General features: G+C 35.2%; 2 protein-coding genes across 2 annotated transcripts; both read left to right on the top strand.

The window, feature by feature from the left end:
• The first annotated feature begins 552 nt into the window (after positions 1-552).
• Positions 553-1,653, top strand: LOC131393490 (olfactory receptor 2L5-like). The gene has a single exon (XM_058524425.1). The coding sequence runs from the start codon at positions 596-598 to the stop codon at positions 1,550-1,552; it is 957 nt and encodes a 318-aa protein (XP_058380408.1). The 5' UTR covers positions 553-595; the 3' UTR covers positions 1,553-1,653.
• A 12,200-nt stretch (positions 1,654-13,853) lies between these two features.
• LOC131393497 (olfactory receptor 2L5-like) lies at positions 13,854-14,881 on the top strand. The gene has a single exon (XM_058524438.1). It carries the CDS (start codon positions 13,854-13,856, stop codon positions 14,793-14,795), a length of 942 nt encoding a protein of 313 aa, XP_058380421.1. The 3' UTR covers positions 14,796-14,881.
• Positions 14,882-27,255: the final 12,374 nt, after the last annotated feature.

Raw genomic sequence — 27,255 nt, 5'->3', positions numbered from 1 at the left:
GCAATAAGATTCAGCATAGATTTCTGAAAAGAAGAAACAAATAATCATACGTGACATCTAAGATGCTTGATTTGATAAACTTTTTGAGGAGAACTCAAAAAGGGAACGTAAATCCGTAACATGAGCTGATCGGCTACCGCAGTTTCAGAAGTATTAGGGCTTAAAATAAATGAAAAAAATCATCCCCTAAAGATCACGAAAATGTATTCAAATATGAGTCTATAATTTATGCATTTACATAGATTTTCTATGCAGACATTTAAAGTATAAGGTCTGACTTTGATGATACCTGAAATTCTGTAGGGAGATAAAATATCTATATCCTAATAAAGTCCTAGAGAAGTATATTATTCTTACAAATTCACAGATTTCTATAAAATATTTTGGCCATAGACGTTTGCCTCATCAAAATTTTATCTATGTGGCAAAAACTGGGATTTTTTTTTCAAAATAGGTAATTTTGTTCTTCATTTAAGAGCTGCAATGTATCATGAATAAATCACAGTGTGACTAAAATAATGAATTAAAACCAGCTTATTGCTCTATACTAACTTAATGTTGTGTCTGTCTTTAGAAAAAACTAAATGAGTGCCCCATGGAAAATTACAACCAAACATCTACTGATTTCATCTTATTGGGGTTGTTTCCATCATCAAGAATTGGCCTGTTCCTCTTCATTCTAATTGTCCTCATTTTCCTAATGGCTATGTTTGGCAACTTGTCTATGATTCTTCTCATCCTCCTGGACACCCATCTCCACACACCCATGTATTTCCTACTCAGTCAGCTCTCCTTCATGGATCTGAACTGCATCTCCACCATTGTCCCCAAAATGGCTTCCAATTTTCTGTTTGGAAACAAGTCTATCTCTTTCATTGTGTGTGGGGTTCAGAGCTTCTTCTTCTTGACTTTAGCAGGTGCAGAAGGCCTACTATTGGCATCTATGGCCTATGATCGTTACATAGCTATCTGCTTTCCTCTCCACTATCCCATCCATATGAGCAAAAGAGTGTGTGTGCTGATGATAACAGGATCTTGGATACTGGGCTCTATCAACTCTTGTGCCCACACTACATATACCCTCCATATTCCATATTGCCGATCCAGGGCCATCAACCATTTCTTCTGTGATGTCCCAGCCATGTTGACTCTGGCCTGCGTGAACACCTGGGTCTATGAGTACACAGTGTTTGTGAGCACCACGCTCTTCCTAGTGTTGCCTTTCCTTGGTATTGCATATTCCTACGGCCAGGTTCTCCTTGCTGTCTACCGCATACACTCAACAGAAGGGCGGAAGAAGGCCTATTCAACCTGCAGCACCCACCTCACTGTGGTGACTTTCTACATTACACCTTTTGCTTACACTTACCTATGCCCAAGATCCCTCCGATCTCCAACAGAGGACAAGGTTCTGGCTGTTTTCTATACCATCCTGACCCCAATGCTCAACCCCATTATCTATAGCCTGAGAAATAAGGAGGTGTTGGGTGCCCTGAGAAGAATGATTCGGAGAATGTTCTCTGTGAAAATGTTGACAAACTATCTACCATAGTTGCCAAGTCTCAGTTACATATCAGTTCAGCTGTGTCCCATCATGAAGGAACATAATATTTCGTGCTTAGAGTTAAAGAACTAAAATTAATGTAGTAGATTAAAAAATTGAGGCTTCACATAATAATTGTATATTCTAAGGCAATATTCTTGTTTTTCTTTGTGATTCTTTTTCTCCCATCAGTATAAAGGGAATGTGTTTTCCCTTAACTCGGGGACAAAAAGGTTTTATTAACATGTATAAATGAAAAGGAAAACTGCCTAAACTGATTATACCATTCAGCATACCAGTTCTACAATACTTTTTTATCTCTCAATATTAGTAAGTTAGGACGAAAGAACAATAAATGGTTAGGATGGACTTAATAAAATTGGAAGCAAAATAATATTTTATTTATTTGTCCAATAACATTCTTTTTCCAACTTTATTGAGGTATAATTAACAAATAAAATTGCATATTTTTAAGGTTCACAGTGTGATGATTTGATATAATTATACATGTGAAGTCATCATCACAATCAAGCAAATTAACATATCCATCATCTTACACAGTTATGTTTTTTTGTTTGTTTTTTTTGCTGGTAAGAACAGGTAAGACCAAATTTCTTAGCAAATTTCAAGTATATAATACAGTAGTGTTAACTGTAGTCACCCTATTCTACATTAGAGCTCCAGAACATTTTCATCCTGTATATCTAAAACTTTGAATCTTTTTACTAAAATTTTCCCATTTTCCCCATCCCCCAGCCCCTGGTAAACACCATTCTATGTTCTGCTTCTAAGAGTTTGACTTTTCTATAGTCCACACCTAAGTGAGATTATGCAGTATTTGTCTTTCTGTGTCTGGCTTATAACACTCAGCATAATGTTTTCCAAAGTTATCCGTGTTGTCACAGTGACAAGGTTTCCTTCTTTTCTAAGGCTGGATAGTACACCATTGTATATATATTTACCACAATTTCTTTATATATTCATCCATCGATGGACTCTTAGTTTGTTTTCATGTCGGTGTTTGGCTCTTGTGTATAATGCTGCAATGAACATGGGAGTGCAGATCCCTCTTTGAGACAGTGATTTTATTTTCTTTGGATATATACCCAGAAGTGAGATTGCTGGATATTAGGGTAGTTTTATTTTTTATTTTTTGAGGAACCTCCATGCTGTTTTCTATAATGACTGTGACAATGTATGTTCCATCAACAGTGGGAGAGATTTGAAGAGATGATATGAATTTGGATATTTTATACTCATGTCAATTAAGCGTTTAGTGTTTACTAGAATACTAACTTATTAACAGCTTGACTTACAGAATGGCAATGGGTTATAAGTTGCTACTGTCCAAATTTAAGTTAAATTGATTTTTTTTCATCACAGGGATCTGAATTAGTATGTCATACTAATGTGGAAAAATGTAACAGTTGCTTGCTGATGAAAGATTTGCCTCACTCACTTAACTATATGGCTCTAAAATTTGGAGAAATTTGAAAAATATTATTAAGGACAAAAATTTGACATAAAAGACAATTACTGCTTAAGATCAGTGACCAAATACCTATTAAGCACTTCTTTCGTTGTAGGGGACACACAAAGAAATCTTCACTGAGACATAATAAAAAATTCAAAAATTTTAAAAATATTTTTAAAAAATTTAAACTGGACCGATATTACCCTATCCCAAGGTGCAATTAATTCATTTACTGGAGGTAATAAGAAATATAAAAACATTTAAGGTATTATCTGCAATAAAATTCATAGTTAAATATTTTCTAAATATTATTGCACCAAGGTAATATCATCATTTTCATTATTTAGTTTATTAAGTGAAAATTGTTTTATAGTTTAATGAGTTTTTCCAACAGAATAGAAACAATTTGAAAATATATAATACCTAAAAAAGTTAAAGATAGGGCCTGGCCGGGTGGTGTAGCGGTTAAGTGCATGCTCCACTTCGGCAGCCCGGGGTTCACAGGTTCAGATCCTGGGTGTGCACTGATGCGCTGCTTGTCAAGCCATGCTGTGGCGGTGTCCCATATAAAATAGAGGAAGATTGGCAGGGATGTTAGCCCAGGGCCAATCTTCCTCAGCAAAAAGAGGAGGATTGGCATTGGATGTTAGTTCAGGGCTAGTCTTCCTGACAAAAAAAAAAAATTAGACATAACTCCCATATATGTGATATTAAGGTTTTCAATTTTTTTTTTGTCTTAGGACTCCTTTATATCCTTAAAAATTATTGAGGACCCCAAGGAGCTTTGTTTATGTGAATTATATCTATAGATATTTACTGCATCAGAAATAAAAACTGAGAATTAAAAAAAAAAAAAAAAAGAATTTCTGCTTATGTGTTTTTATTAAACTAACCACATTCCACTTAATTTTTTAAATTTGTTGGCCAATATAATCAAAACAAATAAATTAATAGATGCAGACACATCATTACTGTGAACTTGCTAAATAACAATCATATATAAACATATGTATGTTTAAATAACAAATAACAAAATAACAAATCATATATAAAATATATGATTTATAAAACTTTTGAGAAATAGTAATATTAGAAGACTCTGAAAAAATATATATATATTTCCCCCCCTAAATTGACACTTAACACCTCTGTGAAAACATCTAAAGAAATTATCAGAACTACTCCCCAACCTTGGCTCATGGCCATTCTGGTCTATTAGTGACTTAACCTACATTGTGCAGGCCTCAGTGGACAATCCCAAACGAATACAAAAAAAAAAAAAAAACACGCATTAGACTAATTATTTAGACAGAGAAGTCCTAGAATCATTGTTGCTGCTAAATTCGCATAGAGGTGTCTAATATGTCAAATGTAGAGATGAAAGATTAACATGTAAGTTTGTCTGGAAAATACTCAAAGAATTATACTCATAAAATTACTTTGTTCACACAGTGATGGTTGGACCTCTGTCAGCTAACCAAGCCAGTGAGTTTGTGAAAATGTGGAGATAATAAAAGGTCCTAATCCTAATTATATTTTGACTTTTATTTGTCATATAAGAGAAGGGAGTCTTCAGCAAGTGCTTAAGAGAACTTTATTCAAAATTAATTTCTTCTGTTTATAATAAGCAATAGATACATTCAGGCGTCTCACTAACCATGCAATTCCAAAAAGAAAATTTCATTTGACTGAAGTGAACTAAAACAAGATAAATAATTTATATTAAAATATGTATCCTGGGCTGGCCCCGTGGCTTAGCGGTTAAGTGCGCGCGCTCCGCTGCTGGCGGCCCGGGGTTCGGATCCCGGGCGCGCACCGACGCACCGCTTCTCTGGCCATGCTGAGGCCGCGTCCCACATACAGCAACTAGAAGGATGTGCAGCTATGACATACGACTATCTACCGGGGCTTTGGGGGGAAAAAAATAAATAAATAAATAAAAATCTTAAAAAAAAATATATATATATATATATCCTTAAAAATAAAAAATGGGTGGGCTAATCATGTTTTTTTAAAACACGGAGCTTTTTTTAAACCTAAAACATGATATACATTTCTGAGAATAGATATGATTGTGAAATCAGAGTGAAACATAGTAAAATTGATAATAAAGGCAACTACAGATATTTTCTATGAACTACTATTCTGGATTTATGGTGAATAATACATGGATTTACCCTCAACAATACCACATTCTGGAATATAATTGAAAATTATGATACTCTATGATAAAATATATAATAAAAGTTTATATGAATTAAAATGGTACTTCATATATGAGAATTTATTTGATCATAATTAGACTAAGACAATTATAGGAAAAAAAGGAAGTTGAAGGATAACTAATATTCAGTAGAGAAGGGAGGAGTACATTGTATCCACAGCCTGTGATGTATCCTATGGAAATAGAGAAGATTGCAGCCAAGTTGAGAATGCTTTCAAACAGACTAGGTAACCTGAATTATATTTTTCAGGAGTAGAGATATGTTCATGCAAGCACATGACGTGATCACATAGGTGTTTGTTTATTCCATTGTATTAGCCCTTTTGGCAGTGTTGGTTACTGTTTGGATTGAAATCATTCAGGATTTAAGGTGACCAGTTTAGGAGATGAGTAATGTAATGTATGTAAACTTTGGTTAAATTAAAAAATAGAAGATTTGAAATGGAGTTTGAGGTCGAGTGAATGGCTGCACTTTTTAGAATATTGTTCAGCAAAAATTGTAGAGTATGAAATCAACAACAGAAAGTGGTTTTGGAGCTGATCCATAAACGTGCTCTTTGGATGAGAAGTGAGATGAGGGTCATTTGAAGAGGTAGGGCCTAATCATATTGGAGTATGTTTTGGATATGCTCAAGTAATACTTGAAGAATGAACCTAATACTTAAGTGGCCAAATCCTCAATAAGGATTATGGAGGATAGCCTTTCTTATTTCCTGTTTATATTTCTTTCTAAGAATTAAGAGTGGTACATGAAATCCATGGTAATCTTAACGTTGCTTCCTACTTTTTTACCCTATATGAATCCACTTTTTCTAATCCAAACCCTGGAAATCACTTGTCTAGATTTTACATGAAAATATAAAATAGAATATATAGTGAAGATAAAAAAAGAATGGAGACTATTACTTCCAAGTGTGTGTGTGTGTGTATGTGTGTGCGCGTAATTTTAAGGACAACTAACTTTTGAAAATAATCCAAGTAAACAAATATTTAGTTATGGTTTAAACTAGACTAGTAGTACCCTTTCTCAAAAGAAACATATCTTAATGAAAATACTGGATAATATAGGAAACCTAAGAAAATTTAAGGCATTATCTGCAATAAAAAAATGCATTATTGAATTTTATCTAAGTAATAGCCCATCAAAGTAATACTATCACTTTATTACCTATTTTAGAATTTTGAAAAGTTTTATAATTTAATAGTAATTGCCAACTTAATGGAAACAATGTGAAAATAAATAATATCTAAAACAAACTAAAGATTACACCCAAAGTGTGAGATATTTTAAGAATTTCTTGTGTTTATATTAAAACTGTCATATTTCATTTTAATGTATTAATTTTTTTAGCCAATTTACTTCAAACTGCCAAATAAATTAATAGATTTACACACTATTCTTATGTACTTACTGAATAACAATATATAAAATAATGACTCTATAAAACTTGAAAGACATAATAATATTGGAAGAGACTGAATAAATATATTTGCTTATTTCCCCACTGAATTAACCCTTAACACATCTGTGAAAATGTCTAAAGAAATTATCAGGACTCCTTTCCCAACCTTGGCCTAACGCCATCCTGAGCTATTAGTGACTTAACCTACATTACTCAAGTCTCAGTGGACATTCCCAAGGGCCGCAAACAAAACAAGTGTTATACTTAACACATAAAGATGGCTTGGAGTCATGGTTGCTCCTGAGTCTTCATGGAGTTATTTAAAATGCCAAGTGCAAAGATTAAAGATGAACATATACACTTCTCTGAAAAATATTAAAAGAAATCTGCATAGAAAAAGGACTGTTCATATGATGGCTGTAGGGCCACCGTCAGCTATCCAATCCAGTGATGTTGTAAAAATGGAGAGATAATAGAAGGTAAAAGTTCTAATTATATTTTTAGTTTCATCTATTACATAAGAGTTAAGACTCTTCTGCAAGTGCTTAAGAGAATTTTTATTAGAATTAATTTAGAACTGCTTTTTATAAAATACTAGCAAGAGCAATTGATACATTCGGGCATCTCACTTACCAGGAAATTAAAAAATAATAATTCCATCAAAGTGGGTTTAAATGATCATATATATGTGTTCATATATATATACACATATATATACAATTAAAAATAAATCTATTGCTTAAACACTTCAACACTTTTTTAAGACATGAAGCTGTCTTCAAGCCTAAAACATAACTCATTATACAATTCTGGAAAGCATTGGTGTTACTCTTAATAATCTATTGTGAAATAGTAGTGAAACATAGTGTCTTTGATAATAATTGATAATGTAGTCAATGGCTGATATTATCTACGAACTTCTTTTCTGGATTTATGGTGAATAAGACTAAGGTATATACTAAAAGTTAACGTATTCATGAAAATATGTTCACTTTAAACATAGTGATAATTCTGTGTGACAAAATATATATCAGAATTTTATATGAATACAAATGGAACTTCAAATGTAAGAATAATTTATTTGTCCATAATTGAACAAAGATATTTTTGAAAAACAATTGAATTTGAAAGATAAATAGTATTTATTGAAGAAGGAAAAATGCATTGTGTCCAGAGTCTGTGATGAATCCTCTGGAGGTGGGAAGATTGTAGCTAAGTGGAGAATGCTTTACTATGGTGGATGTAACATGAATTATATTCTCCAGGAGTAGAGCTATTTTTATGCAAGCATGTGATGTGATCATATAGCTGTTGATTCTATTGCTTTAATCCTTTTGGCAGTGTGCATTACTGTCTGGATTGAAATAATTCCAGATTCAAGGTGACCGGTTTAGAAAATGAGTGACATAATCTACGTAAAAGTTGGTCAAGTCCAGCATTAGGAGATTTTAAGTGGATTTTGCGTGTGAATGGCTGCACTTTTTACAACAGAAAGTGGTTTAGTTCATGTGTGTGCTCTCTGGAAGGGAAGGGAAATGAGGATCTTTGTAAGATAGAGTTGAGTCATACTGGGGTAGGCTTTTGATGGGCTCATGTGAAATCTGATGAACAAAGCTAGCATATAAGAGTACAAAGCCTCAGTAAACATTGTAGAGGGTAGACTTCACTACTTCTTACTTGGATTTTTGTGGGTTTTTTCTGCCAATGAGTATAGGGTTACATGGTTGCCAGGGTAAACTTATTAAACTTATTATTGCTTATGAACCGTTTTAACTTATATGAATCTATTTATAATTAAATTATTTCTTGTCTAGATTTTATACAAAAATATAAAATAGAATTTATAATAAAGATAAAATAATAATAGCTACATTTACCTGTCACTGAGGCAATAATATATTTTCTAAATTTAAAGGACACCTTCTGGAAGCTATTCACGTATTCATAGGAATAGTGGATGTGTCACAGTTATCCAGATTTTTTAAAACACAGATTGTGCCTAATTGTACTGTTTCCTATGTTTAACTTTTGCATTTTATTTTTAAATTCATGTACATATCACTAAACTTCCAATGAAATAATAGTAATATCTATATTAGTAATCTAGAGTGATTTGTGAAAATCAAATTGGAATGGTACATAGAAACATTTTGGGAACTATATCACTGAGAAATCTAAGGATGACAAGAGTGTGAAGGAAAATGATATGATGGTAACTTTCTTGAGGTTTTTGGCAATGGTGATGATGAAGACAGTAAACATCACAGCTACTGTTCAGTGATGACTTAAGCAAAAGCACATTCTAAGTATCTAGTATATATTATCTCACGCAATCTTATAACTCTTGCTTTTTTCTAGCTTTATAAAAATTGTATATATTTAAGGTGTACAGCTTGATGTTTTGATATATTTACACTGTGAAATAGTCACCACGATCAAGTTAATTAACATATCCATCAACTTACATAGTTATCTTTTTTTTTTTTTGCTCATAGATCACTTAAGATTTACTCTCCTAACAAATTTCAAGTATACAATACAGTGTTGTTAACTATATTCACATTGCTGTACATTGGGACTCCAGAATTTATTCATCTTGCATAATGGAATCTTTGTAGCCTTTGATCCAAATCTCTTCATGTCTTTGTCCCTTCAGCCATTGACAACCACCATCCAACTATCTGCTTCTATGAGTTTGACTATTTTAGGTTACACATACAAGTGTAATCAAGCAGTGTTTGTCTTTCTGTGTCTGGCTTTTTTTATTTAGCATAAAGTCTTCCAGGATCATCCATATTGTTGCAAATGGCATAATTTCCTTTTTTTAAGTCTGTATAATATTCCAGGGCAATAGGTATATTCCATTCATTCATTGATGACAGTTAGGTTGTTTTCATATTTTAGTTATTGTGAATAATGCTGCAATGATCATAGGAGTGCAGATATCTCTTCAAGATACTGATTTCATTTTCTTTGGCTATATTCCAAAAGTAGGGTCGCTGATCATATGGTAGTTCTATTTTTAATTTTTTGAGGAACTTACTGTATTCTACAACAACTGTACCAATTTACACTCCCACCAACAGTGCACAAGGGTTCCCTTTTCTCCACATCCTTGCCAACACTTGCTATCTCTTGGAGTTCATCTGGAGGTTCTGAAAATGATGTGTGCATTCTCTACATCATTCACTAGAGTTAGATTGTTGCAGGTAACACAGAATATGAGAGAATACAGTAAGAGAATAAGGTAACCACAGCAGAAAAGAGAAAACAGAAGTTCTTGAAATGAGCAAAATTTAAACACTAAATCAATTTATTTGGGCATAAAAGAACTTTTCACACACATTTTCAACCCACTTTCATCTATAGTGAATTTCCATTTTGATAGCATTCATTTTTTTTCTCATTTCATTTATTTAGTTTTGAGCAGTGGAAAAGACAACTACTAATATCAGAATCATTTCAAAATTTTTGATTGAAGGATAAGACATGTTACTTCCTTAAATAAAATTTTAGTATGCGAATATATATATCTATCCATCTAGCATCTAAAGTAGTAGCAGGGGAATCAGGGAAATTCACTTAAAGTCTCTGAATCTTTTATCATCATCTATAAAATGTCAGTGGTTATTTTGATCTCAAGAGCTAGTTAATTTCATTTAATCCTGACACAAATATTGACACATGCCAGGTTCCACCCAGTGAGGTGATCAATAAAAGTTTATACCATTATCCTCTTTTCCATGTACAGACCTTATCCAGGTTCAAAGCTCGTTTCTCCATCTCACTAAGAAACCATCTGATTGCTCTTTTCTCCCGTGTATATTGTCATTAATGCTGATGCCAAAAAACCAAGTTTTAGTGGAATTTAAAAAATTGAGACAGGTGAAAATTCTTTATAAATGGTCTGCAAATGAATTATCTATTGTTTTCATTGGATAAAAGGGAAAATATTCTAATTTATGTTTACATGAGAAAAAAATGATCTCTTTATTTTAGACCTTGAAACAGATATTTAATGGAGGTTGCTTCCCTTTCAGAGGCAATACTTCTTTAAATAATATCACATGACAAGTTATTAGCACCTAAGAACAGGAGAACATAGATAATCAAAATGATGCTGCTTTGGCAGTCATGTGACATAACATCAAAGAACAGATCTGACTTGCTATTTATTATTTCTGTTCTGTGTTGCTTTAACCTCAATATTAAACTGGGATAATATTAACTACCTCATGGATTCTTTGTCATAGTTGTCCCTGTATAAAATACAAATGATAGGAGTACTCACAATGTTAATTTAATTGATAATCACAAATATTACATTTTCAATCTTGTCAAAAATTGAAACTACTGATATAAATTATACCCTATGATCTCAGTCTAATATGCTCATGTCGTATTGAATCCAAATGCCAATTTATGAAAAAAAAGTGTTGTCCTTATTTTTCCTTTGCAAGTTTTCAGCAGCCAGACAATAAATGAAACTCAGTTGTTCCACATAGGTCCAGTACCCTGCTGTAGGTTTCCTACAATTTATTTGGAGATTAATTACTAATATGCAGTAATTAGAGTACATGCAAATTATTAACTGTGAAATACTTTTTTTTTTTTTGAGGAAGTTTGGCCCTGAGCTAACATCTGTTGCCAGTCTTCTTCTTTTTTCCTTTTTTCTCCCCAAAGCCCCCAGTACATAGTTGTATATCCTAGCTGTAGGTCCTTTTAGTTCTTCTATGTGGGACACCACCTCAGCATGGCTTGATGAGCAGTGAGTAGGTCCGCACCCAGGATAACAACTGGCGAACCCCTGGCTGCGACAGCAGAACATGCGAACTTAACCGCTGCACCACTGGGCCAGCCCCAAAATACTGTTTATATTACTTTAATATTTTATCCAGATAATGCGTGGAAAGGGCATCAACAACCCACAGGGCAAAATGATGGTCCCCTAATCCACTACTCCTAACCCCCAAGATAAATACTTCAAATTATTTTACAAAAATTCCCTATATTTCCTTGACATTTTAAACAATATGTTTATCTTCTAACGCTTGATTTCTAAATCTCGATTACTAGACCATGATTTGTAACTCAGGCCACTGTGAGTGAGAAGCTGCCCCCTCCCTACATCACCACCTTCACACTTTTCCCCTCTTTCCATTCTCTCAACATAGTTATATCCCACTTTATGGCTTGATGGCATTGTTCCATTTTCTAGAATTTATTGATTGAATATAAAAAAATACATCATTACTGTGTATCCTGATACTATGTTATTGGCCATTACTGCATATGTTTCTTCTCATTATATTACTATTATTTCTCTCAAGAAAATTTTAAGATCTTATTTTTATAGCTGATTTGAGAATTGTCAATAAATTGTTTTCAAGAAAATATTAAAGTTTGCAAAAGAAATCTTTTAATAAGTTACTTCTCATTTATTTTTCTGTGTTCTTTGCAAGATATTTGACTATTGTAGTTCTTATAGGACAGTTCTGAGAAAATGTTTTTGTTCGATAATATTTACTCTATAATTATTATGTCATATGCATTTTTAGGAATGCCATAAGTATATGTTGGGTCAACTTATATTAATTATCTAACTCTATCTTTTCTAAGTGCCAAACTTTTTTTTGATTACTGTTGTTTTTTTCTTTCTGGTCCATTTTCTCCAATTTATCTTTTGAGGCTTTCATTGAATTTATTTTATTAATTATTATCTTTTCAATTTCCAGAAGTCCTTTATGGTAATCTGGCAGTTTCTTTTATATTACACATAGTGTTTATTCTGAGGTTTTAACAACTTGTCATATTTCTCTGGATATAATTTTTTTTTAATTTTTTGTTTATTGCAGTAACATTAGTTTATAACATTGTAAGGATATAAATTTTTAATAAAATTCTCTTGTATTTTTTCCAATCATTTTTAACTGTGTGGATGTATGTGTGTGTGTGTGTATGTTCCTCTTTCATTTGAGACTTCCTCAAAAGTCTGATGGCCTTTGGTCTTACAGCAATACTGTAAGACTGAAATACTGCAAGCTGTTTTCGGGTATAGCATGCTGAGCTTGCTCACTCATGGTATTCCCTCTGGAGGAGAATTCCCCCCCTCATTCCCACTAAGGGGCTTCTCAGGATGCCATTCCCCCTTCTCCATTTAAGTGATTCGCTGTTTCTCAATATTCCTTCCTCCAAAATGTCCTGAACTCTTTTCTCCCTGATTCCCCCCTCTGCTCTCTTCCTCACTTTAAGTTTTAATATTAATTTTCTTTCTTATCATGTTAGTTGAGTTTTATGACAGAGAGGTGATAAATATATGTGCTTATAGCCCCACAATTATCTAGAAATGGAAAGAGTTTTAAAGAAATGAAAACAAAGAAAAATTACGTATGAGTAGTAAAAGGTGCCATAAGGCAATGGATAATGTTATGTAAGCATTGAGAAGTAGATGGACAGAATACACATCTTCTTTTGGGAGAGCTTGAGCAGAGCCATAAAAACTATGAGGAAATTGCAGTATAGATTATCTGGAAAAGGATTTACTTTAACTAAAGCATTGGAAAGTTAGATGAGGAGGCAGAGGAGAATAACTTTTCATAAAGGGTATTTGGCAATGAGGTTTCATTGCAGATTTCTGAAAAGAAAGAGTAAATAATTATACCTGACTTCTAAAAAGCTTGATATGGCAAGATTTTTGAGGAGAACTCAAAAAGAGACCATAGATCTGTAACATGAGCTGATCGGCTACTGCAGTTTCAGAGGTATTAGGGCTTAAATATAAAAGAAAAAAAATCATCCCCTAAAGGTTACGAAAATGTATTCAAATATGAGTCTATAATTTATGCATTTACGTAGATATTCTATGCAGACATTTAAAGTATAAGCTCTGACTTTGATGATACCTGAAATTCTGTAGGGAGATAAAATATCTATATCCTAATAAAGTCACTACAGAAATATATTATTCTTACAAATTCACAGATTTCTGTAAAATATTTTGGCCATAGACGTTTGCCTCATCAAAATTTTATCTGTGAGGCAAAAACTGGGATTTTTTCTTCAAAATAGGTAATTTTGTTCTTCATTTAACGGCTGTAATGTTTCAAGAATAAATCACACTGTGACTAAAATAATGAATTAAAACCAGCTTGTTGCTCTATACTGACTTAATGTTGTGTCTGTCTTTAGGAAAAACTAAATGAGTGTCCCATGGAAAACTACAATCAAACATCTACTGATTTCATTTTACTGGGGTTATTCCTACCATCAAGAATTGGCCTGTTCCTCTTCATTCTAATTGTCCTCATTTTCCTAACAGCTATGTTTGGCAACCTGTCCATCATGATCCTTCTCATCCTCCTGGACACCCATCTCCACACACCCATGTATTTCCTACTCAGTCAGCTCTCCCTCATGGATCTGAACTGCATCTCCACCATTGTCCCCAAAATGTCTTCCAATTTTCTGTTTGGAAACAAGTCTATCTCTTTCATTGGGTGTGGGGTTCAGAGCTTCTTCTTCTTGACTTTAGCAGGTGCCGAAGGCCTACTATGGGCATCTATGGCCTATGATCGTTACATAGCTATCTGCTTTCCTCTCCACTATCCCATCCATATGAGCAAAAGAGTGTGTATGCTGATGATAATAGGATCTTGGATAATGGGCTCTATCAACTCTTGTGCCCACACAGTATATGCCCTCCAAATCCCTTATTGCCGATCCAGGGCCATCAACCATTTCTTCTGTGATGTCCCAGCCATGTTGACTCTGGCCTGCGTGGACACCTGGGTCTATGAGTACACAGTGTTTGTGAGCACCACCCTCTTCCTCATGTTGCCTTTCCTTGGTATTGCATATTCCTATGGCCAGGTTCTCCTTGCTGTCTATCGCATGCACTCTGCAGAAGGGCGGAAGAAGGCCTATTCAACCTGCAGCACCCACCTCACTGTGGTGATTTTCTACATTGCACCTTTTGCTTACACTTACCTACGCCCAAGATCCCTCCGATCTCCAACAGAGGACAAGGTTCTGGCTGTGTTCTACACTATCCTGACCCCGATGCTCAACCCCATCATTTACAGCCTAAGAAACAAGGAGGTGATAGGAGCCCTGAGAAGAGCGATTCAGAGAATCCACTCTGTGGAAATGTAGACAAACTGTCTACGTTAGTCACCAAAGCTCAGTTTCACATCAATTCAGCTGTGTTCCATTACAAAGAAAAATAATATTCCACGCCTAGAGGGAAGGATCTGAAATTAATATGGAAGATTTTAGAAATTGTCTCACAAAATAATTGTATATTCTAAGGCAACATTTTTGATTTTCTTCGTGATCCTTTTTTTTTCATTAGTATAAAGGGAATGTATTTTTAACTCACTCATGGGGAAAAAGTTTTTACTAACATGTATAAGTGAAAATGAAAAATGACTAAACTGATGATATCGTTCAGCATACCAGTTCTACAATACTTTTTGATCTCCCAATATCGGTAAATTAGAATGAAAGAACAATAAATGGTTAGGATGGACCTAATCTAATTGGTACAAGATAATATTTTATTTATTTGTATAATAATTTACATATTTTTCCAGCTTTATTGAGGTATAATTAACGAATAATATTTTTAAGTTGTACAGTGTGATGGTTTGATATGCATATATATTGTGAACTCATCACCATAATCAAGCTAATTAATATATCCCTCATCTTATGTTGGATGGCAGTATGTAAGTTCTTAAAAAAATTAAACATAGAACTACCATTGGATCCAGCAATCTCAGTTCTGGGTATATAGCCAAAGAAAATAAAATCCCTATCTCAAAGAGGGATCTGCACTCCCATGTTCGTTGCAGTATTATTCACAATAGCCAAATAACCAAGACAGGAAAACAGCCTAAGTGTGCATCAATGGATGAATTTATAAAAAAATGTGGGAAATATATATACAATGGAATATTATTCAGCCTTATAAAAGAAGGAAATCTTGCCACTACGACAATATAGATAATCCTGGAGGACACTATGCTAAGTGATATAAGCCAGTCAAAAAGACAAATACTGCATGTTCTCACTTCTATGAGGAATATAAAAACATCAAACTCAGAAGCAGAGAGTAGAGTGGTTTTTACCAGGGGCTGGGTGATGGAGAAGTGGGGACATTTTAGTCTAAGGGTATGAAGTTTCAGATATACAAGATGAAAAAGTTTTGGAATTCTAAATTAGAATAGGGTGACTATAGTTAAGAATAATGTATTGTATACCTGAAATTTGCTAAGAAAGTATGTCCTAACTGTTTTCACCAATAAACAAGTAACAATGAGAATGAGTCCTGTGATGATACCACTGCTACCCCATTTGGATGTCATGTATAGCCTCAGAACTATATGATGGGCTCCTCTAGAAGCTTCATGAATTATTTCTGTTTCATCCACATTACCTTAGAGATTGTGCACTTACCCTGGTTCTCTGAGTGACTCACTTCTAGGGTAAAGCCTGCAAATATAGACTCTAATGCATAGTGTAGACATATGTCTTAGCCGTAGCTGTAAGTCAGGCAGGGAAGTGAAGATTTGGGTTCTATCATAGATATTGAAATGTTTGTTCTGTAAGACATATCAAAAGATAGTTCAGATAAAAAATAATGATAAATAGATTCTAGACTTTATGCTTAACCAGGAGTCCTGTGGCCCTTCATTTATCTATTTACATGGGCTATTATGAGTGAGGTATAGGAATATGTAAAAAGTTTTGCTTTAGGCACCATGTATGGAAAAACAGACATGAGAAATGGAAAAAGTAAAAGATGCTTTGGCTTTCATTCCCTAATTAGGCAACAAAGACTTCCTATGACCCTATTTGGATAGGCAGAATGAAAGGAAGCAGAGATGCAGAGTGCCTATCACAAAGTTTATAAAATTAGTGTATAAGCATTGGTGTTCTAGGGCCTGGTCATCTAATGTGACCCTGAGCTGTGTAGAAAGGTCATCTCTACAATTACCCATCATTTAATTTAATTTAGCAAAACTCTAAAGTTTTAAGTTAACAAAAAGATTTGCGGAAACTATTTAAGTAGACATACCTTAATATATAATTATTGCTTAAAAATTTACTTAAAACCTTTATCTCACTTATATCTGTGTAATTTACTTGTTCCCAACAATTATGTTTAGACTACTCACAAAAACTTCACGAAATGTTGGACAAGATCAGCCTTCATCCTAAATTATTATTATTGTTATTTTGCTGGCAAATTTTGTAACAGAGATATTATGCAATTTTTTGACTTACAAACACAGGTAGAATAAAAGTTGTATGTCTGCCTTATATTTAATATTGATAACTTTAAAGATATGTCTATTTTAGCTAAACCAACAAACTGAAACTAGCTTTGATACTGAGTATTTTCCCAGATCAAGTGAACTTGAAAAGTATTTGTGTTAGTTTCTGTATTTCTGAGAGTTTTAGGAATACTTAATTTATATAATCACCTTTTTGTTTTTAAGCAAATTAAATAGAGCTCCTTTACAAATTAATTTTAAATAATATCATCCTGAGGTAGAAAAATACCACACATCTACAATACATACATATAGACACACATAAACATACAGACAGATGTAAACAGAGAACTTATTGCTTCCACTCTAAAATTTTAGCCATGAATCAGGTACAATAACACAAAAATCTTGAGTTATAAAAGAAGTTGGATTCAAATTGTGTTTCTGGTGGATGGAATGAGTTAAAGTTACCTACTCATATGGGTAAAGCTTTTGTGCTAATATTTCTGGGGAAGACACTTAAGATGTGTATTACTCTTGACAAGTAATATGATGGAAGCTGTCAACCAGATTCGAGGCAAAGGAGCTTCTATTGCAGTTTGTATTGTTTAAAAGGACTCTTTTCCCTTTTTTTTTTTTCAGAATTAAGAATTGGGAATGGTAAAGATAGGTAGACATTGAATTGTTTCTAGGGCTACATTTCTGGTTTTTCAAAGATTTGTAATATAAAGATAGTCAATTTTAATCCCTCAAAGAATTGGGCTGCAGTCTAAATGATATCAAGGGGCTACTCTGCCCATCTAACTACACTATCTCCAATTTGCTTTTTTATATCAGGGAGAATATTTCCAACTAAGATGGAAATCAAAATATTTGTATGTTCTGGATTTATAGCTGTTTAGATTTGGAATGTTTTGGTAAATCCTTTCATAAAGGCTTCAAAAAGTTTTTCTTTCCATCTTTCTTTCCATTTAGCTTAGGGGAGGAGGCCTAGAAAACAATTTTTATCAGGTTCTGACCATCACCAGCAATTTCCAATGTAGAACAGGGGACTGGGAAAAGGACTGAACTGGTGGACCCCAATAAATGGGGGAACTGCAGACTGTTCTTGTTCAGCCCTAAAACACAATTTTATTCACCAAAGACCTCACACTGGACTTAGTACTGCTTAAGTCAGACCCAGTTCAATCCCAGACACAGTTCAGTTTCCAAGTCAGATTCAGTTGAACCCTGGACCCAGTTTGGTTCTTAAGTTGGATCCAATCTGTCTCTGGCTAGTAACTATCAGCAGTTACCAATGTGGAATTTGGGGAGGGATTCCAAACAAATGGGGAACTGTGGACTGAACCAAGGGCTAAAGGTTCAAGTTCTGGATGGAACAGTCTGCCAGCTTAAGCTGACATGCTAAGCCCTGGACTGGAAAACCAACTATATCAGGAGCCTAATGCACACAAAGCAGTTCTCAGAACCAAGAGGAACTTACTCATAGCCCTCAAAAATGGTGAGACAGACAGAGACCTCAAAGGGTGTGCAGGTACCACACCTGGGTTTCTTATTGTCCTCGAAGACATCAGAAGTTTACTTCAGATTCCACTGATTGCCACCAAATCTGTTAAAAAACATTCAACTGAGTAAATTTTAAAGATCTTATTCGATTTATTAAATGATTTGTAAGTGGGCAGCATCCACTTTATCAGATAGAAAGGAGCTCTGAGGAGCTGTACAAAATGAAAGACTTCTATAGGTAGAAGGAGGTGGCGCAAGAAAGTTATTCTAGGAAAGAGATGATTGTTTTAGGCAAGGTCATCTTCTTTAGGGGAATGGTAGGTGTCTATCAGGTGAATTACCTCACGAGTACTCACCAGGTAATTCCAGAATGATTGGTTTAAGATCCCACTCCTAGGAGAGGTTGAAACTGTAATTAAGTTAGGTATTAAGTCTAGTTTGATGACTTGGCCTTAGCACATGTCACTCTATTTTGAGCCTGTTGTCTCTTTTTTAACTGTAGCCACCCTTATTCTTGTATTAAGTAATGTTTCTTAGATTAGATTTTATTCTACACTTATTACATCTCATAGTTCTACTGATATAGGTTAGGGACGATCAAATTCTATGGACCAATTTTAGTCATTGATAACATGGCTCAGTCACTATCCTTAAGAGGTCCCACCACATTAAACAAACACAGTCAGAGAAATACATTACAAGAAAACAAAACTATACACATAAATATCTTTCATAGAATCACATGCAAAAATCATTAAGAAATATTAGATAATTGAATCCAACACTGTATGAAAATAAATGAACTGTGAGAAAATGAGATTTATTCTAGGCATGCAAGGCAAGTGGAACATTTAAAAATTGATAATGTATTCTGAGTTCAAGGTAGTAGCATAGGAAGACTGAACTCACTTCCTCCCACAGCCACACTGAATCTACACCGACATATAGAGTAATTAATTTTGAAGAACTGAGGGCTGATTAAACAGCTTCTGCACAATAAACAATAGGGGGACCACAGAGAGCCGGATAGAAGAGAGAGAGAGACATGGTTCAATGGAACCCCACCACCATTGAGGTAACCTGCAGCGGTGAGAAATATCACTGAGTGGGCTGTGCACAGGCTTGCCTATCGTGGGGCACAGCAAAAAACAACAGTTGAAAGGGCACTTAGACTATAAAGGGCCAGGACTGGTGGTCTAGTGGTTAAGATTTGGAGCTCTAACTGCCATGGTCTGGGTTCATTTCCTGGTCAGGAAACCACACCACTCATCTATTGGTTGTCATACTGTGGTGGCTGCATATTGCTGTGATGCTGAAAGCTATGCCACCAGTATTTCAAGTAGGATCAGGGTCATTCATGGGGAACAGGTTTCACCAGAGCTTCCAGACTAAGAAAGATTAGGACAAATGAACTGGCTGCCCACTTCCAACAAAATTTGCCATGAAAACTTTGTGAATAGCGGTGGAGCATTGTGTGATGTCGCACCAGAAGATGATAAGATAGTGCAAAAATACCGGGAAAGATTCTCCTTTGCTGTATACAGAGTCGCTAGGAATCAGAATCAACTCAACAATACTAACAACAAAGATTATATAGGAAGAGAATCAATTTAGTAACCCTAGAGCGTCTGCCAAATGGACAGGGAATGGCTGGAAATCTCTCCAGGGTCTAAGGTGCTGATGTGTGCCATTTTTTGTGTTCCTCCTCCACCTTCATAACACAGGCAGGAGTGTGATCCAAAAATTCTAACTAGGCTGCTAAGTTCACCTCAGTATGCCACAGGCCCCTGGCCCACACCCCAACCATCCCCTCAAGGCAACCCCAGTGCATTGTTCCCCAGGCCCCCTGCCCATGCCCACCCCACCTCCAGCCATCCCTCTAAGGTGGCAATGGCACAGCATACCCCAGGATCTCCACTAGCCTGTGCCCATTCCAGTTTCAGTCATCCCACCAAGGTGGCCCCAGCACAGCACACCCTGAGACCAGTTCCCAGCACCAGCCATCCCACCTGGGCAACGTCAGCATGCTACACTCTGGGTCACTCTGGCTCCAGCCATTCCACCAGGGTGGCTCCAGTGCAGCATTCCCTGGGACCTCTCAGCCCACACATGCTCCAGATCCAGCCATCCAGCCAAGGAGGCCCCAGTGGGGCATGCCCTGGGACAACTCAGCCCCTGCCTGTACCAGCTCCAACCTACCTGCCAGGGTTGCCCTAGAGTGACATACACGATGACACCCTGTCACATGCCTGCTCCAGCTCTAGCTGTACCATCACAGTGGTACAGACAAACTGAACAAGGCACATCTCCATACTCCCCCAGCCCATGCCTGCTACAACTCCAGTCAGCCTGTCAAAGCTGCCTGGCACACACAGTCTACACAGGGAAGGCTTTTACACAAGATCACTCCTTCAAGACTGTGAGAGGTAGCTGTTTTGTCTAATTCATAGACACAAACACAGAAAGTCAAACAAAATGAACAGACAGAGTAATATGTTTCAAACAAAAGAACAAGGTAAAATCCCAGAAAATTGCTAATGAAATGGAGACAGGTAATTTACCTAATAAGATTTTAAAGTAATGGTCATAAAGATGCTCACTGAACTGAGGAGAAGAACAGAGGAACACAGTGAGAACTTCAACAAAGAGAAAATATGAGAAAGAAACAATCAGAGTTGAAGAATATAACAACTAAAACAAAAATGCATTAGAAGGAATCAAGAGCAGATTAGATGATGCAGAATCATGTATCAACATTCAGGAAGAAAATATAATGGAAATCACCTAATCAGAAAAGCAAAAAGAAAAACCTAAGAATAGATTGTTTAAGGGACTTCTGGGACAACATCAAGTGTACTAATATGTGCATTATAGGTGTCCTTGAAGGAGAAGAGTGATAAAGGTGTAGAAAATTTATTTGAAGAAATAATGGCTAAAAATTCCCTAACTTGGGGAAGAAAGCAGACATCTATGTCCAGGAAGCACAGAAAGTCCTAATCAAGATGAATCCAAAGAGAGCAATGTCAAGATATATTATAATTAAACTGTCAAAAGATAAAGACAAAGAGAGAATCTTTAAGGCAGCAACAGAAAAACAAGAAGTCACATACAAGGAAATTCCCGTAAAAATATTAGCTAATTTTTTGAGAGAAACTTTGCAGGCAAGAAAGGAGTGGCATAATATATTTAAAGAGTCAAAAGGGAAAAAAAAAACTTACAAGCAAGAATACTTTACTTGCAAGGTCATCATTCAGAATTGAAGGAAAGATAGTTTCCCAGACAAACAAAAACTAAAGAAGTTTATCACCACTAAAACAGTCTTACAATCAATGTTAAAGGGTCTTCTTCAAGTGGACAAAAGCAGAAATATATGAAAAAAATCTCACTTGTAAAGGCAAAGATTTAGTAAAGGCAATGGTTCAGCTAATTAAAAAGCTAGTATAAAGGTTAAAAGATGAAAGTAGTAAAATCAACTATAACTACAATAAGTAGAGATACACGAAATAAAAAGTTGTAAAATATGATATCAAAAAGATAAAGTGTGTGGGGGTAAAAGTGTAGTGATTTATAACACATTCAGATTAAGCAACTATCACCTTAAAATAGACTACTACATATATAGGTAGATACATATGAACCTCAAGGTAACCACAAAGCACAAAGCTACAATAGATACACAAAAAACCAAGAGAAGGTCCAAGCATAACGCTAAAGAAAATCATCCAACCACAAGGGAAGAGACCAAAAGAAGAAGAAACCAAAAAAAAAAACAAACAAACTAGAAAGGCAACCAGAAAACAAGTAACAACATGACAATTGGTACATATCTACCAATAATTACTTTAAATGAAAATGGACTAAATGCTTTAATCAATAGACAGTGGGTGGCTGAATAGATAAAAAATAAGATCCATCTCTGTGCTGCCTACAAGAGACTCATTTCAGATTTTTAGACACACAGAGTGAAAGTGAAAGGGAGAAAAAAGCTATTCCATACAAGTGGAAATGAAAAGAATGCTGAAGTACCAATACTCATATCAGGTAAAATAGACCTTAAAACAGACTGTGGGGCAGCCCCATGGCTTAGTGGTTAAGTGCGCACACTCCACTACTGGTGGCCTGGGTTCGGATCCCGGGCGTGCACTGACGCACCGCTTCTCCTGCCATGCTGAGGCCACGTCCCACATACAGCAATTAGAAGGAAGTGCAACTATGACATGCAACTATCTACTGGGGCTTTGGGGAAGGAAAAAAGGAGGAGGATTGGCAATAGATGTTAGCTCAGAGCCAGTCTTCCTCAGCAAAAAGAGGAGGATTAGCATGGATGTTAGCTCAGGGCTGATCTTCCTCACAAAACAAACAAAAAAAGACTGTAACAAAAGACAAGGAGATTACATAATGATACATATGTCAATTCAAGAGAGGATATAACATTTGTAAATATTTATACACTCATCATAAGAGCACCTAAATATATAAAGCAAATATTAACAGACATAAAGAGAGAAATCAACAGTAATGCAATATAGTAGGGGACTTGAACATCCCCTTACACCAATGGATAGATCATCCAGACAGAAATAAAAAAGAAAACATTGGCCTTAAATTACACATTAGACCAGAAGTATTTAATAGATATATACAGAATATTCCATCAAAACTGAAGAATAGAAATACTTTTAATTAATTTTCTAATAGTTTATAACATTGTGAAATTTTTGGTTGTACATTTTTGTTTGTCCATCACCAAATACATGTCTCCCTTCACCCCTTGTGCCCACCCCCTACCCCCATTGCCCCTGGTCACCACAATACAGTTTTCTCTGTCCATGTGTTGGTTTATATTCCACATATTGGTGAGATCATACAGTGTTTGTCTTTCTTTTTCTGTCTTATTTCACTTAACATAATACCCTCCAGGTCCATCCATGTTGTCGCAAATGGGACAATTTGTCTTTTTTATGGCTGAGTAGTATTCCATTGTATATATATACCACATTTTCTTGATCCAGTCATCAGTTCAAGGGACACTTAGGTTGCTTCCACTTCTTGGCTATAGTGAATAACGCTGCAATGAACATAGGGGTGCATAAGCCTCTTTGGATTGTTGATTTCAGGCTCGTTGGATACATTCCCAGTAGTGGGATAGATGGATCATAGGGTATTTCTATTTTTAATTCTTTGAGGAATCTCCACACCATTTTCCATAGAGGCTGTACCAGTTTGCATTCCCACCAGCTGTGTATGAGGGTTCCTGTTTCTCCACATCCTCTCCAACATTTGTTGCTTTTTGTCTTGGTGATTATAGCCATTCTAACGGGCGTGAGGTGATATCTTAGTGTTGTTTTGATTTGCATTTCCCTGATGATTAGTGATGTTGAACATCTTTTCATGTGCCTATTGGCCATCTATATATCTTCTTTGGAGAAGTGTCTGTTCATTTCCTCTGCCCATTTTTTGACCGGATTTTTTTGTTGTTGTTCAGTTGTGTGTGTTCTTTATATATTATGGAGATTAACCCCTTCTCTGATATGTTTTGCAAATATTTTCTCCCAGCTGGTGGTTTGTCTGTTCTTCTTGATTATGGTTTCATTTGTCTTGTAGAAGCTCGTTAATCTGATAAAGTCCCACTTGCTTATTTTTTCTTTAGTTTCCCTAGTCTGGGTAGGCTTGGCATCCAAAAAGATTCCTTTATGACCAGTGTCAAATAGTGTGTTGCCTATATTTTCTTCCATGAGTTTTACAGTTTCAGGTCTCACCTTCAGGTCTTTGATCCATTTTGAGTTAATTTTTGTGAATGGCGATAGCACATGGTCCACTTTCATTCTTTTGCATGTGGTTGTCGTTTTCCCAACACCATTTATTGAAGAGACTTTCCTTTCTCCATTGTATGTTCTCAGCTCCTTTGTCGAAAATTAGCTGTCCGTATATGTGTGGTTTTATTTCTGGGCTTTCAATTCTGGTCCATTGATCTGTGTGTCTGTTTTTGTACCAGTACCATGCTGTTTTGATTACTATTGCTTTGTAATATGTTTTGAAGTCAGGGATTGTGATGCCTCCAGCTTTGTTCTTTTTTATTAGGATTGCATTAGCTGGGTCTTTTGTTGCCCCATATGAATTGTAGTATTCTTTTTTCTATTTCTGTGAAGAATGTCATTGGGATTCTGATTGGGATTGCATTGAACCTGTAGATTGCTTTAGGTAATATAGACATTTTAACTATGTTTATTCTTCCAATCTATGTGCATGGGATGTCTTTCAATTTCTTTATGTCATCATCGATTTCTTTCAATAATGTCTTGTAGTTTTCATTGTATAGGTCTTTCACCTCCTTGGTAAGATTTATTCCTAGATATTTTATTCTTTTTGATGCAATTGTAAATGGTATTATCTTTTTGAGCTCTCTTTCTGTTAGTTTGTTATTAGCATACAGAAATGCAACTGATTTTTGTAGACTGATTTTTTTACCCTGCAACTTTGCTGTAGTTGTTGATTATTTCTAATAGTTTTCCAATGGATTCTTTAGAGTTTTCTATATATATAATCATGTCATCTGCAAATAGTGAGAGTTTCACTTCTTCATTGCCTGTTTGGATTCCTTTTATTCCTTTTACTTGCCTAATTTCTCTGGCCAAAACATCCGGTACTATGTTGAATCAGAGTGGTGAGAGTGTACAGCCTTTTCTCGTTCCTGTTCTCCGAGGAATGGCTTTCAACCTTTCCCCATTGAGTATGATGTTGGCTGTGGGTTTGTCATAAATAGCCTTTATTGTGTAGAGGTACTTTCCTTCAATACCCATTTTGTTAAGTGTTTTTATCACAAATGGATGTTGTATCTTGTCAAATGACTTCTCTGCATCTATTTAGATGACCATGTGGTTTTTATTCTTTGTTTTGTCTATGTGGTGTATCACATTGATTGATTTGCAGATGTTGAACCATCCCTGCGTCCCTGGTGTAAATCCCACTTGATCATGGTGTATGATCTTTTTAATATATTGCTGTATTTGGTTTGCCAATATTTTGTTGAGGATTTTTGCATCTATGTTCATCAGCGATATTGGCCTGTAATTTTCCTTCTTTGTATTGTCTTTGTCTGGCTTTGGTATCAGAGTGATGTTGGCCTTGTGGAATGAGTTAGGAATTGTTCCATCTTCCTCTATTTATTCAAATAGTTTGAGAAGGATGGGTATTAAATCTTCTTTGAATGTTTGGTAAAATTCACCAGAGAAGCCATCTGGTCCTGGACTTTTATTTTGGGGGAGGTTTTTGATTACTGTTTCAATCTCTTTACTTGTGATTGGTCTATTCAGATTCCCCATTTCTTCTTGGTTCAGTTTTGGGAGGTTGTATGAGTCTAAGAATTTATCCATTTCTTCTAGATCGTCCAATTTGTTGGCATATAATTTCTCATAGTATTCTCTTATAATCCTTTGTATGTCTGTGGTATCTGTTGTAATTTCTCCTCTTTCATTTCTAATTTTATTGACTTGAGTCTTTTCTCTTAGTAAGTCTGGCTAAGGGTTTGTCAATTTTGTTTATCTTCTCAAAGAACCAACTCTTTGTTTCATTAATCCTTTCTACTGTTTTTTTTTTTGGTCTCAATTTCATTTATTTCTGCTCTGATTTTTATCATTTCTCTCCTTCTGCTGATTTTGGGCTTTGTTTGTTCTTTTTCTAGTTCTGTTAGGTATAATTTAAGGTTACTTATTTGGGCTTTTTCTTGTTTGTTAAGGTGGGCTTGTATCGCTATGAGTTTCCCTCTCAGGACTGCTTTTGCTGCATCTCATGATTTGGTATGGCATATTTTCATTTTTGTTTGTTTCCAGATAGTTTTTGATTTCTCCTTTAATTTCATCAATGATCCATTGGTTGTTCAATAGCATGTTGTTTAATCTCCACATCTTTGTCACTTTCCCAGTTTTTTTCTCATAGTTGATTTCCCGTTTCATAGCATTATGGTCTGAAAAGATGCTTACTATGATTTCAATCTTCTTAAATTTATTGAGGCTTGCTTTGTCTCCCAACATATGGTCTATTCTTGAGAATGTTCCATGAACGCTTGAGAAGAATGTGTAGTCAGCTGTTTTTGGATGGAGTGCTCTGTATATGTCTACTAGGTCCATCTCATCCAGTTTTTCGTTTAAATCCACTGTTTCTTTATTGACTTTTTGTGTGAATGATCTATCCATTGGTGTAAGTGGGGTATTAAGATCCCCTACTATTATTGTGTTGTGTTAATATCTCCTTTTAGGTTTGTTAATAGATGCTTTATGTACTTTGGCATTCCTATGTTGGGTGCATATATAATTGATATGTCTTCTTGGTGGAGTGTCCCTTTTATCATTATATATTGCCCTTCTTTGTCTCTCTTAACCTGTTTTATCTTGAAGTCTACTTTGTATGATATGAGTATGGCAACACCTGCTTTCTTTTGTTTGCCATTAGCTTGGAGTATTGTCTTCCATCCTTTCACTCTGAGTCTGTGCTTGTCTTTAGAGCTGAGATGTGTTTCCTGGAGGCAGCATATTGTTGGGTCTTGCTTTTTAATCCATCCTGCCACTCTGTATCTTTTGATTGAAGAGTTCAATCCATTTATGTTTAGGGTAATTATTGATATATGAGGGCTTAATGTTCCTGTTTTGTCACTTATTTTCCAATTCTTTTGCATTTCCTTTGTTTCTTTTCCCATTTGTTTTTGACTATCAATTCAGTTTGGTTGTTCTGTCTTATGACTCTTCTAGTTTTCTCTTTGTTTATCATATGTGATTTTGTTTTGATTATTTGTTTAGTGGTTACCTTGAGGTTTGTATAAAAAAATCTTGTGT

This window comes from Diceros bicornis, chromosome 3 (assembly GCF_020826845.1).
Source record: "Diceros bicornis minor isolate mBicDic1 chromosome 3, mDicBic1.mat.cur, whole genome shotgun sequence".
Taxonomy (NCBI): Eukaryota; Metazoa; Chordata; class Mammalia; order Perissodactyla; family Rhinocerotidae; genus Diceros; species Diceros bicornis.
This window is presented reverse-complemented; position numbering and strand designations above follow the sequence as displayed.